The 11,501-nt window shown below is 33.8% G+C and overlaps 2 protein-coding genes and 1 long non-coding RNA gene across 4 annotated transcripts; 1 reads left to right on the top strand and 2 right to left on the bottom strand.

The window, feature by feature from the left end:
* Positions 1 to 993: 993 nt before the first annotated feature.
* Positions 994 to 2,935, bottom strand: LOC111280191 (Pentatricopeptide repeat (PPR) superfamily protein). Its single transcript, XM_022867381.2, has one exon. It carries the CDS (start codon positions 2,835 to 2,837, stop codon positions 1,185 to 1,187), a length of 1,653 nt encoding a protein of 550 aa, XP_022723116.2. The 5' UTR covers positions 2,838 to 2,935; the 3' UTR covers positions 994 to 1,184.
* Positions 2,936 to 5,173: 2,238 nt separating this feature from the next.
* RDM1 (RNA-DIRECTED DNA METHYLATION 1) lies at positions 5,174 to 6,759 on the top strand. 2 transcript variants are annotated; one of them, XM_022866271.2, is made up of 4 exons: positions 5,174 to 5,403; positions 5,564 to 5,614; positions 5,690 to 5,750; positions 6,161 to 6,759. In XM_022866271.2, the coding sequence occupies exons 2-4, from the start codon at positions 5,585 to 5,587 to the stop codon at positions 6,526 to 6,528; spliced, it is 459 nt and encodes a 152-aa protein (XP_022722006.1). In that variant the 5' UTR covers positions 5,174 to 5,403; positions 5,564 to 5,584; the 3' UTR covers positions 6,529 to 6,759. The 2 variants fall into 2 exon arrangements, with proteins under 2 accessions (XP_022722006.1, XP_022722005.1); XM_022866270.2 differs by having other exon boundaries at positions 5,179 to 5,403; positions 5,564 to 5,750.
* Positions 6,760 to 6,830: 71 nt separating this feature from the next.
* Positions 6,831 to 11,040, bottom strand: LOC111279357 (uncharacterized). Its single transcript, XR_016334831.1, has 3 exons — positions 9,676 to 11,040; positions 8,534 to 9,533; positions 6,831 to 8,450 (listed from the first exon to the last, which is right to left on the bottom strand). It is a non-coding gene; the product is annotated as an uncharacterized LOC111279357 (long non-coding RNA).
* Positions 11,041 to 11,501: the final 461 nt, after the last annotated feature.

Below are 11,501 nucleotides of genomic sequence, written 5' to 3'. Positions count from 1 at the left end.
TGATGAACTGCATGCCTCTCGGTTGCAAGATATGTAACTTCTGCGTCAGGTAACATCTTTGATATTTCTCCCTCCAACAACCCGAAATTTGGTATTGAGTTTGCCTGTTAGTTTTAGAGATGCAATTTCCTGTTTGCTTATTATTATTTAACTGCTTGGAATCGACTGGCTGGGCATAGTATGTAGCAGATATGAAGAACTAATTGATTATTTTCTTATGCGGTAGTTCAATTTTTGTGCGGTCCAGTTGACATGAACGATGAAATTTCATCTCAGGGACTCATGTAATTGAAATTTCTTGTTGTTTGCTACTGAAGGTCTTGGAACTCTATGTTTGGTTGACTTCTCGATAGTTGGAGGAATCATTCCCTGACCGTGACCGGGCTTTTTCAAAGAAGGCCATCTGCATTCTGCAGTTTGTGAGTACACTCTTTGCCGTTCCTGTCATTTGGTTTGCTTTACATTGTTACCTAATTACTACCAATGTGGAATATGTAGGTTAATTGAGGATTTCCTTGGTAGAGACCAACATCATCAAGAGAGTTGACTTCGCACACAAGTTTAAATTCATTAATTGCAAACAACAAAAGACAATACCTATGTGATTAAATGTAAACTAATAGATGTATTTATTCATTAAACCTATTCCTTTCATCTTGAATTTTAACTCAAGATCTCTAAGTTGGAATCTGAAATTTTAACTGTTGAGTTGTCTCAGCCTTTAGGCTACCACATTGATAACATGACTCCACACACAGATTCTTGAAGACGGCTTTACCATATAAAATGCATATGCAGCGGCCGGATTTCTGATGAAAATGAAGAATAACATCCCAGGAAGTTCTAACGAACAAGTCTATTGCACCCATTCAGTTCATCACCTAGAACTAGACCTAGAAGTTGAACTATTGGATCGCCCTCTGGATGCCAATTGTCAAGTCCTACGAACAACTAGAAGAATTTGCGGTTTTCTACCTCAAATAACAATAAAGATGACATAAGAAAAGCAAATATTATTGCATGTATCAAGGTTCAAGAGGCCCAAAGGACCAGGACATATAAGAAAGTTTATGTAGATATGCTAAGCATTCAAGTAGGCCAACGGGGGATGCATGTGTGTCTGGAAGAGATACATTGGTTGGTTGATTTATTCTGAATCTAAACAAGCATTCTCAGAGGAAATACTATGTTCTTTCTAGCTCTTTCACATTTAGCAGCAATTCTTGAGTATGTTGTTTTGCTTCAGTCATATTCTCCTTCTCAAGTTTCTCTAACAGCATCTTACGTATGGAGTCCTTGGGTATCATTTCCTTCAGCACCATTTCTTCAAAGAATACACAAGCTTGCTCAAGTTTCCCACTATTACAAAGCCCACGGACCAAAGCAGTATAGGTTGCATGATCTATACTGATGTCGTTGTTTAACATGTGGCATAACAAAAAATTGAGTACCTTCATCCTCTTCTTCCTACAGCACATTTTCAGTAAAGGCACATAAGTTGAAATATCTGGCTTGCATGAATCCTCTTCCATCCTCTGAAGCAACTTCAATGCCTTCTCTTCGAGTGAATGCCTACAAGCAGAAGAAATCATTGTAGTATATGTCAATGCATTTGGCTTAACACCTTGCTTTTTCATGTCCTCAAAGATTTCATCCGCATCTTTAAGCCTGCCAGCCTTGCTTAGAATGAAAATTAACGAGCTATAAAACGAAGAATCTGGTAAACAACCATCATTCTTCATCTTCTCATGAACCTCCAATGCTTTCCCGACCTCCCCTGCCTTCCCTCTGGCATGCATAACAATAGTATAAGTCACTGTATTCGGCCTGCACCCTTTCTCTTTCATTTCATCCAAAACAGCATCCACATTGCGAAAATCCTTTTCGCGACAATAAGCCTCAATTAAACAAGTATAAGAAACAACACAAGGCTTAAACCCATGTTCCTCCATCTCATTCAAAATCTTCCTAGCATCATTTAATCTCCTAGCCTTACAAAATCCATGTACCAAAATATTAAAACTACTAGAATTCAAAGGTATACATTCCTTTAACTCAACAAAAACTTCATAAGCATGCTCTACACCATCCCCTTTAACCAATGCATCCAACAATCCATTCAAAGCCATTACATCTTTTTCAACCCCATATTCCTCTACCCTTCTGAAAGCCTCAATAGCCTCACTAAACCGACGAGCATTAGCTAATCTCCTCATAACGTTAACCATTGTATCCAAACTAATATACCCTTTTAACTGATTCATTTCCTCAACTAAATCAAACATTAAACCAAACTTTTTAGCCTTCCCCAATGCATCAACAATGAAGTTGTACAACTCAGGAGTATGCGTATAACCTGGTTGATTTTTCGCCCAAATGAAGACCCCATAAGCTGAAATCCAGCTATTACTAAAACGCTTCAATAGTTGCTCAATTAAGACGTTGGAAACACTAAAAGTAGACCCATTTAAGACTTGGACAACTTTATCAGGTGAGGGGTAGGGATTTTTTAGGATTTTAGTGAGTTTGTCTACTTGGGTTTCAGGTTTTTTGGTTGGAAAATGTTTTACTTTGGGGTGGTTTTCGACCCAAGAGGCTAGTGAAGGGATGACAAAATCGTCATCTTCCGAGGTTTGAGTTTCTGTTTTTTGGTCAGTGACCCAACTTGGAATGTCGGGCGACTCGGATATGGTGGATGAGTCAGGGAAAGATGATGGGCTAGTGTTGATAGTGGTGAAGAGAGCGGAGAAGCAGTAGTGATTCAGAGAATTGGCATTCAGGCTTCTTCGACGATAGGAGCAGGAAATGAGGTTCAAGAATTGGTGTTTTGGAAGCATTTTTTGAGGTGATCATTAAAGAAAACCAAGCATGGAGAAATGCAAATGACCACGAATATGAGCCGACTCGCGTCTTTGCGAGGAAGCATAGGTTTTGTTAGGTTTTGTTTGGTTTGCACTTTTGTAGGGCTTTTTTATTATTATTATTATTAATTTTAAACAATAATATTTATAAATAGAATATTGAGAGGTATTAAAAAACTATATTATATGATTTATTCATAGAGTTTATTGAAATAAAATTTTTCATTGAAAGTTCATAAATGATTTACTAAATTAAATTTATCATTTTATTGATTTTTATTTTCAATCACAATTTTCATTTAATTATAATTTTTATAGCCAAAAAATTATACCAAGTATTGTCCTTATTATTTTGAGAATTATTTTCACATGAAATTTTTTATTAATTGTAAATAGCAAAGTTGATGATTTTATGCATTAAATAAAAATATTTTATACTAACTTTTTTTAACCAATTAAAATTAGAAAAAATCTTTATTTTTTTATATATAATTATTTTCTTGAACAAGACTAATAAGAAATATAAATTGATGTATTTTTTTTTTTTTTTCACAAAAGAGAGGGTGAGCCCACTAACAATCTAAAGGCTCTAAGCCGTGCCATTCTTAAAATATCCTCCTCTATAAAATTTCATAACATCAGGCGAGGAATAGCTAACCCTCCACAAGCTTCATTCCCTTAAAGGCGAAGTAGCCAAAATTTTCCCACAAAAATTAGCTTTACGAAATATATGTCTAGTCCTATAATTTTAATCTCTACATAGGAATTGCTTATATTAATAAATCTCATTATACAAAAGATCTTTTTCATGCAAATCACCAATATCTTTCGACATAACCAATGAAGAATCCGATTTAATAATCAAATTTCGAATATCTATATCCTAAGCTAATGATAATTCCGTCCGGATAACATGTAGTTCAATAAATATTTAATGTATTCTTATCATTATATGTCTATTTTTATTTATAAAATTGTTTAATTAATTTAGTAAGTAATAAGAAAAAATATAATAAAAATAAATATTTAATTATTTATTAAACAATAAGTATAAAATATAAAAAAATTAATTAAATTGAAAATTAATTATAATTATTTAGAAAATTTTCTCAAAATGGAAATTTTAGAAATGCTATAAATGACAATTTTTGAAATTTTTTGCAAGTGAAGAGGGAAAAAAATCAAATTTGTTTGGGTAAATTACATTCAAGGTTATGAAAGTTTGAGGTGAATATCATTTTTGTTCTCGAATTTTAAAAATGTAACATATTATTTTTTATATTTTAAAGATCGTAACGACCATTAATTGAACTATTAAATGAAAAGATAAAAGAAAAATTATAAAATAAGATAATAGATTGATAATATTATAAATTTAAGGTTAAATGATAAAATAATTATAAAGATAACATTATAAGTTTAAAAAAATTTATTTTTATATTAATTCTTTTTTTTATTGTTATTTTTGTGATGTTAATTTTTCAATTAATTAATACTTTTTTATTCTTTCAAGAAAAATTTTGCTGAGTTATAATCAAACCTATCCATAAATTTAATTGTCAACATGATTTATTCGTTAGGCTCAACTCAAATTGAGTTTTAAACATAATTTTTAAAGACTAAGTTTGATCTAGTAAAATTATTATTTTATTAATAAAAATTTTTTATTTAATTTATATTTTTAAATATATTTAAAAAATATAAAAATATTAATAAAAATATATATTTTTAATATTTTAATTTTGAATAGTAAAATGGAATATTCAAATTTTTAATGAACAAATTAAATTGGATCTTGAAAGAAACTTTGAAAGTATCACCTAAGATTAGCTTGATTCACGAAAATCTCTAATTGTAATCCAAATAATTGAATTTATCATTTTATTTAATGAGTGATAGTGTGAAATTTATAATATCTTATTAAAAATTGTATACTAATATTTTATAATTAAAAAAACTTGAATTTGGAAGAAATATTTTATGATGATGAAATATTAAAAAATAAATGACAAATATACAATAAAATATTTTATGATGATTTATAATCTAATTATATGTTTTAAACAAATTAAATAAATTGGAAGAAAATAGTTAATTTTTATTTTCCAAATATAAACTTTTTTATCTTAAAACGAAACTCAAAAAAGTATTTATTAAAAAAAATTAAAATAAAACAGTAATTTTATTTTTTAAATAATTATCAAAATTATTAATATTAAATTGAAAAGTTTTATCGTCATCCTTTTTTATAATTTTAGTATTTAACGATTTAATTGAAGGTTTTGTTGACGAAAATATCCTTTTGTTACGACCATCGTTACATTTAAAATTCAGGGACTCAAATGATACTCATTTCAAACTTTAGGATCGTGAAAGGAATTTACCCAATTCGTTTATATTCTTTTAAAATAGAAAATTATTCAAATCTAAGCAGGTCCATCTACCCAGGAGAGGAATAATATTTTGTTAGGGTTTATGTTAAGGAAACTTGAAGTCAGATTTCCCTTTCTCTCTCTCTCTCTGTTAACAGGAGAAATTTCGGGTAAGAATATTTCAAGGTTTTTTTTTTGTTGTTTTTTACAAGCCTGAATTGAAATATTAACTTTCGATTTCATTTCGTCGTTTTTATTTCATCTGGGTGTCTTTTTATATGGGTTTACCTCGGAATTTGATTATCTGGGTGATAATTTGTTTTACTTCAGGAAGGCTGCATTGTGAACAGCATGAAGAGGGGATTGCCATGGAGTGACCAGGTTGATGTAATTTCATCAGATGAATCTTCCTCATCATCATCTTCTTCTTCTTCTTCTTTAGATGTTGGGTTTCAGGTCAATGATGGAACTACAAATGTCACAGTTGATCAACCTCCTAAAGAATCATCTTCTGAAGGTAGTTTTCTTAAATGGGTTTCGAATTTTCTTCCAATTGATTGATCCTACAATTATTTCTTTGTCTAAATCCTTTCATTTTCTCTGTTAGAACCAGACAGTTCTGTTTTGATTAACAAGATGATTATTAATTGTGATATGGAAAGCCATAGGCAATTTTATCTTCAATTCTTCAAACAAATCTAGTGTTCCGCCCGTGTTGTTGTTTCTGTTAAAATCAAGAGTCAAAAATGGTTTTTGTATGGCCAAAGGCTTTGTGGTCTGATGTTAGAGTGTTGCACTGATTTAGATTTGTTGATCTTGAATCAAATCCTAACATTTTCAAATACCCAAAAAAATGGTTTCATTATGGGAATGCATTCTTTAGGGATACTTCTTGTTCTTATAAATATTCTTGTTACATAAAATCAGGATTGTTGATCAGAAAGGCTGAAGTTTATCAGGAATATATGAAGCAATTACCAATTCCGACACACCGAGGCTCTATTATTCCGTTCACCACATGGATGGGATTAGGCAGATCCATCAAACAATTGTATGGGCAACCTCTGCATTACCTCACTAACATTCTCCTAAAACAGTGGGATCATTTGAGGATCGGCAGTGAGGATGAGCATAGCCCCCTGGATATTGTCATTCACCCCTGCAAAGCAGAAGCCACTGTCTGGCTCATTGAAGAACTCCATCGACAGACCTCGTCTTATCATCACATAGCCAAACTATGGCATTCAGATCCAATGCGCCATGCATTCATTGATTCCATTTTTCCGCAATTGTGAAATTCATGTACAAGGGTCCATAAGTTTTCACATGCCCATGCCCTGTGCCTGATTCTGGGGTAAATTGTCTGAACAACTCAACAAAAGTGATGGATCCAAAGTAGGAGAGGTTGAAAACATGAGTATCTGTCTTTCCTCCATTTCATCCGGTAAAAATGTTGTTATTTTGTTAATACGGTTTCAGTCTTTCAGAGTACATGAAATCAATTCACGATGAAAAGTTCTTGTCCACCCATCTCTTTTCCCATGGACGTTTGTAGTGTCAACCACATTGCATAAACTTTTTGGTAAACATGTAGTTTGGTTGTCAAGCCTGCTAATGTCTTCTGCATCTAAATGAAGGATAATTATGAAGTTCATTTCAGTATTGCAACTAAACAGGTGTATGAATATAACAAGAAATTTTTATTTGCATGTGAAAAATATACAAGAATCATTAAAGTTGCAAGTTTTCTTTACTCTCTGTTACGGTATTACAAATAATCTTCACAAGAACAGACCCCTCTACGAAAAAGGTGAAATCTGTAATTATCTCGGACAATAATTTCTGTCATATTTTTTACACCAATTTCGCAAATGAATGGCAGTAAGAACAGCGGAACATTAGTTAGATCATGAGCATGGCCGGCAGCCCTTATCTGCAGTGCATTTCGTCCAGCATTGGTGCTATATGGATCATCTTGATGTGATTCATCACCAGAACTGAACTCATGACTCTCTCCACTTATCTCTATTGAGCTTGATAGAGGCACTTTTCGTGCCACCTTTTCCTTCAACTGCAGTCTCACCTATGCAGCATCAGCCCATTTACCGGCAGAGGCATATATGTTAGATATAAGAACCCGTATACCAGTTCTCTCTGTATATCCTGCCATATCCAAATTTCTGTGCATCCTGCATACAGCTAAAAGAGACCCCCAAATTACATCATTAGGTTCCATCGGCAAGCTTTTTATGAGATCTAGAGCTTCTTCCAACATTCCAGTGCCGTCAAACAGATCAACCACGCAACCATAGTGCACAATTTGGGGAGCGATTCTGTGGACTGGCTTCATTGGCCTGAAATCCTGGCCTTGTCCAACTAACCCTCCGCGGTTGCATGCTCTCAGCTACTTCATCTGGTTTGACTCCTTGCTGAGCATCTTGTTGAAAAGCTCAATAGCTTGTTTACCGTTTCCCTCCATGGCCATTGCTCAAATCGCGGCAGTCCAAGATGACACATCTTTTTTTTTTATTTTTCATTTTATTGAATATTTCCATTGCACTTAAAAGGTCACCACACCTAGCAAACATATCAACTAAAGCTTTAATTAACCCAACGTCACAGGGAACCTTGTTCTTTTTAACATAAGGATCCACATAGCAAGATCAAACGCTCCTAAATATCCACAGGCAGATGCAATACCCACCATAGTCACCCATCCCTATCTGCTTTTATTCCCTCATTTTACATCATTCGGAAAAGTTCAGTGGCTTCTTTGAACATACTCTCTTGTACCAACGCACTAATTATGCTCTCCTGTACAACACCCTATCTTGTACCACAAATTATAAATCATCCCAACTAACCTACCAAACATGACAGAAATGTTTACACAAAAACAAATTGATTTCTATCAGCAATAATGCCACTTGGATGCTGCATTTGTCAGCTGGCAGCTAACTAAAACAAACCTTTCTTATTATTTTAACACGGTGTATCATTACATTGATTTCATTAGGAGATTTATGCTCCATTAGGATTCAAGGGATCAATTACCAACAAAGCAAAATGTCAGATTAACATCTGATTGTTATCTACACATCAGCCTTGGATAAGGTTAGTAAGATTTGTCAAAGAGAATCCTGGATATGGCCTTGATGGCATCTTGCCATTTGCCTACATATGATACAAAATCTTCATCTACTACTCCAGCTGGTTTCTGCAAATGAAAGCATGAATTCAGTTTCTTAACCACTATTTAGTACTAAAAAACCATTAGAAAAAATCCAGGTAGTTGCTCACCACTCATTGCTTGGTTTCTGCATCATAAGTCTCACCACTGTTTGGATATATGTTACTGGTTTATTTGAACTGAAATTACAAAACCATTGTCAGCATAACTGCCATTATAATCTGAACATTTCATTTCAGGACATATTTTGTTTAAGGGAGGAGTAAAAACTTAGCAAAATTCAGCTAAAAAGAAGTTACAGACACTCAAATATGATTACCTTCCTAATGGAGACAATTAATCCATGGATGTTGCGCCTGAAGCAATAATCACAACAATACAGAAGCAATAGACAACAATCAATAATCAAATGCGCAGGAAAAATAAAGCACACCAAGATTTACGTGGAAAACCCTCCACTGTAGAGAGAAAAACCACGGGCCACCAGAAAAATCTTCACTATCAAATAATAGTTATACAAAGTTCTTTTCTAGCTAAAACTAGAGCTAATCAACAACTAAAGAAACAATTGAAGAAATCTCACCAAATAAGTGACTCAACAAATACACCTTGGATTTATTCCTAGAGAGCTTCAAACCCGATCTTCACCGTTAAGAATGTATAACTCTGAATCATAAACCTCCTGACAAGGTTCCAACTCAATCGGACCACGGATCGACTTCCGTTTAACCAACTCTCCCTTCTTCTTTTTCTCTCTCTGCTTTTCCTGACTTTTCTTCTTTCTCTGTTTGGTTGTCGACACACACCTTAAACAACCCCACCTCTTTTTTATTAAGTAGTTAGGGCTCTGTGTAAAATAAAAGATCAAAACCCATGACTTTTACTTGGTCCAAAACCACTTACATGGGATTGGACCCCATTTTCCTAACAATGGATACATCTAGGAGGGATACAATTTATTCCTATAGCAAGTATATGCTTGTATGAATCCTTAATGGAGGCACACTTGCTAATAGAATCACCACAAACCACATTGACTCCATCCTTGGAGGTAAAAGAAAACCAAGCTAGAATGTCTATACCTTCCTCCATGAGAAGCTCAGCATATGCCTGCACTTGATTCAAGCGACATCATTAAGGAAAACAAAAGCTGAGAAAATAGTACTAAGTATTTTGTTGTGACATTGACAAAACACTGTAGTTTATACAAGGATTCATGTCATGAATGACTCATTCCTTATTGTCTACATACCTATCATAAACAACTGTAGTTGTTCGTCATTGAATTTTTTCATTCCTTTCGAGAGCCAGTGTAGAGACTCCAATTGCTGATCAGTATCTTCTTCCTACTGGTAGTTAGGGTGTTGCCATACCTCTCTCACCCAACAGCACTCTTTCACTGCATGGATCACTGTTTCTTCATTGTTCCCACATCTTTTACACATGGTTGACACTGGAATTTGTCTTCTTGCCAAATTTGCCATCACTGGAAGGATTCCTCGGCTTGCTCTCCACCTTAAAATTTTTATCTTCGTTCGTAATGAAACTGACCATATCCTTGTCTAAATTTCTTGGCCTCTTTTAAGATCCTCATTGTTCCCTACCTCAAAACCAATCTCTTGTAATATCCGACACAGCATCCTATATGCACTTGTTACTGTATATATGCCCTTATTATCAAAATGCAAAATCAGGTTATCAGGCAAATCAAGCTTACTTAATGATAGAGCACAGATTGCTTCTACTTCATCTTGTGTAAACATGTCTTGAATAACAGCCAATTCCAGCTCCGTGTTTGCCCATCAATCAACTCAGACACCAACCCTTTCTCATCGTAGTTTCCCCTTGATGTTTGAGGTCTGAATGATTCGGCGAAAGTAATCATTTGTCCTTCCATATTTGAATAGATTTTCCTTTACCTACACGCCATCTCACCCCTTGATGCAATACCGCTTTTACTGCCCATATGCTTCTCCATTTTAAAGATGGGCATATTCCAAGATCAGATTCCAAGAATGAGCCATGGCGCAAATGTTTAGCTTTAAGAATTCTGTGTGCTAGTGTGCTAAGATTTGTCAGAATCCTCCACCCTTGTTTAGCTGGCATAGCTCTGTTAAAGTTTCCTATTTCTCGAAAGCCCATGCCTCCATCTTTTTTAGGACAACATTTTCTTCCAACTTTGCTAATGTATGGCTTTTTTTTTTTTTTTTCCTCTTTATCATGCCTTCACCAATAGTTACTAAACAAGCCATTCATTTTTCTTACAAGACTGTGGTAGGAGGAAACAACTCATGGCATATGTGTGAATAGATTGCAAGATGGACGACATGTACAATTCTTTCCCACCTTGCTATAACATTATTTGACACCTCGCATTCATTTTTGCACTAATTCGGTCCTTAAATTCTTTGAATGCCCTTCTTTTATCTTTCTTGACTATTAAAGGTAGGTCTAGGTATTTCTCAATATTTTTGGTTTCTTGGATTCCAAACATATTCTTTATTTCCTCCATCTATTATTTTCCATTATTACTATTAAAGAACAATGTTGATTTATCAAAATTAATCTTTTTGTGCGAGCTTTTTTCGTAACGCTTTATCACATGTTTCACCTTTTCGTTTTTGCTTTTATTTGCCTTAGCAAAAAAAAAAAAAAAGAAAAGACTATAATTAGCAAAAATAAAATAAAATGATTAACTTGGGGATCATTTCGGCTAGCCTACACTCCATATAATAGCCCGTTTCTGGCTATCATTTAACCTAACTGAAACAAATAGGGGATAGAGGATTTCCTTAACGAAGACCTATTCCTGAATAAAACTCATTAATAATGCCACCATTTACAACAAAAGTAGGAAACAATAGTAACACATTTCATTATCTTATAAATCCAACTGGAATGAAAACCTAGTCTACCCATGATTGCCTCAAGGAAATTATTCCACCCGATCATGACCCTTGCTCATATTTAGTTTTAAGGCAAAAAATCCCCTTTTTTTTAATCCGTTTTTTAGTTTTCAAAGTGTTCAAAAGTTCATAGACAACTAAAACATGATCGAAAATTTATTTACCTGAAACA

The sequence above is a fragment of the Durio zibethinus genome, chromosome 27 (genome assembly GCF_047325235.1).
Source record: "Durio zibethinus cultivar Kanyao isolate XHJ-2024 chromosome 27, ASM4732523v1, whole genome shotgun sequence".
Classification (NCBI taxonomy): Eukaryota; Viridiplantae; Streptophyta; class Magnoliopsida; order Malvales; family Malvaceae; genus Durio; species Durio zibethinus.
Note: the sequence above shows the minus strand (reverse complement) of the source record. Positions and strands in the feature narration are given on the sequence as shown.

Coding starts and splice junctions, on each gene's coding strand:
- LOC111280191 (XM_022867381.2), bottom strand. CDS start 2,837: ATGCTTCCAAAACACCAATTCTTGAACCTCATTTCCTGCTCCTATCGT.
- RDM1 (XM_022866270.2), top strand. CDS start 5,585: ATGAAGAGGGGATTGCCATGGAGTGACCAGGTTGATGTAATTTCATCA. Junction 5,751..6,160: donor TAAAGAATCATCTTCTGAAG/GTAGTTTTCTTA, acceptor ACATAAAATCAG/GATTGTTGATCAGAAAGGCT.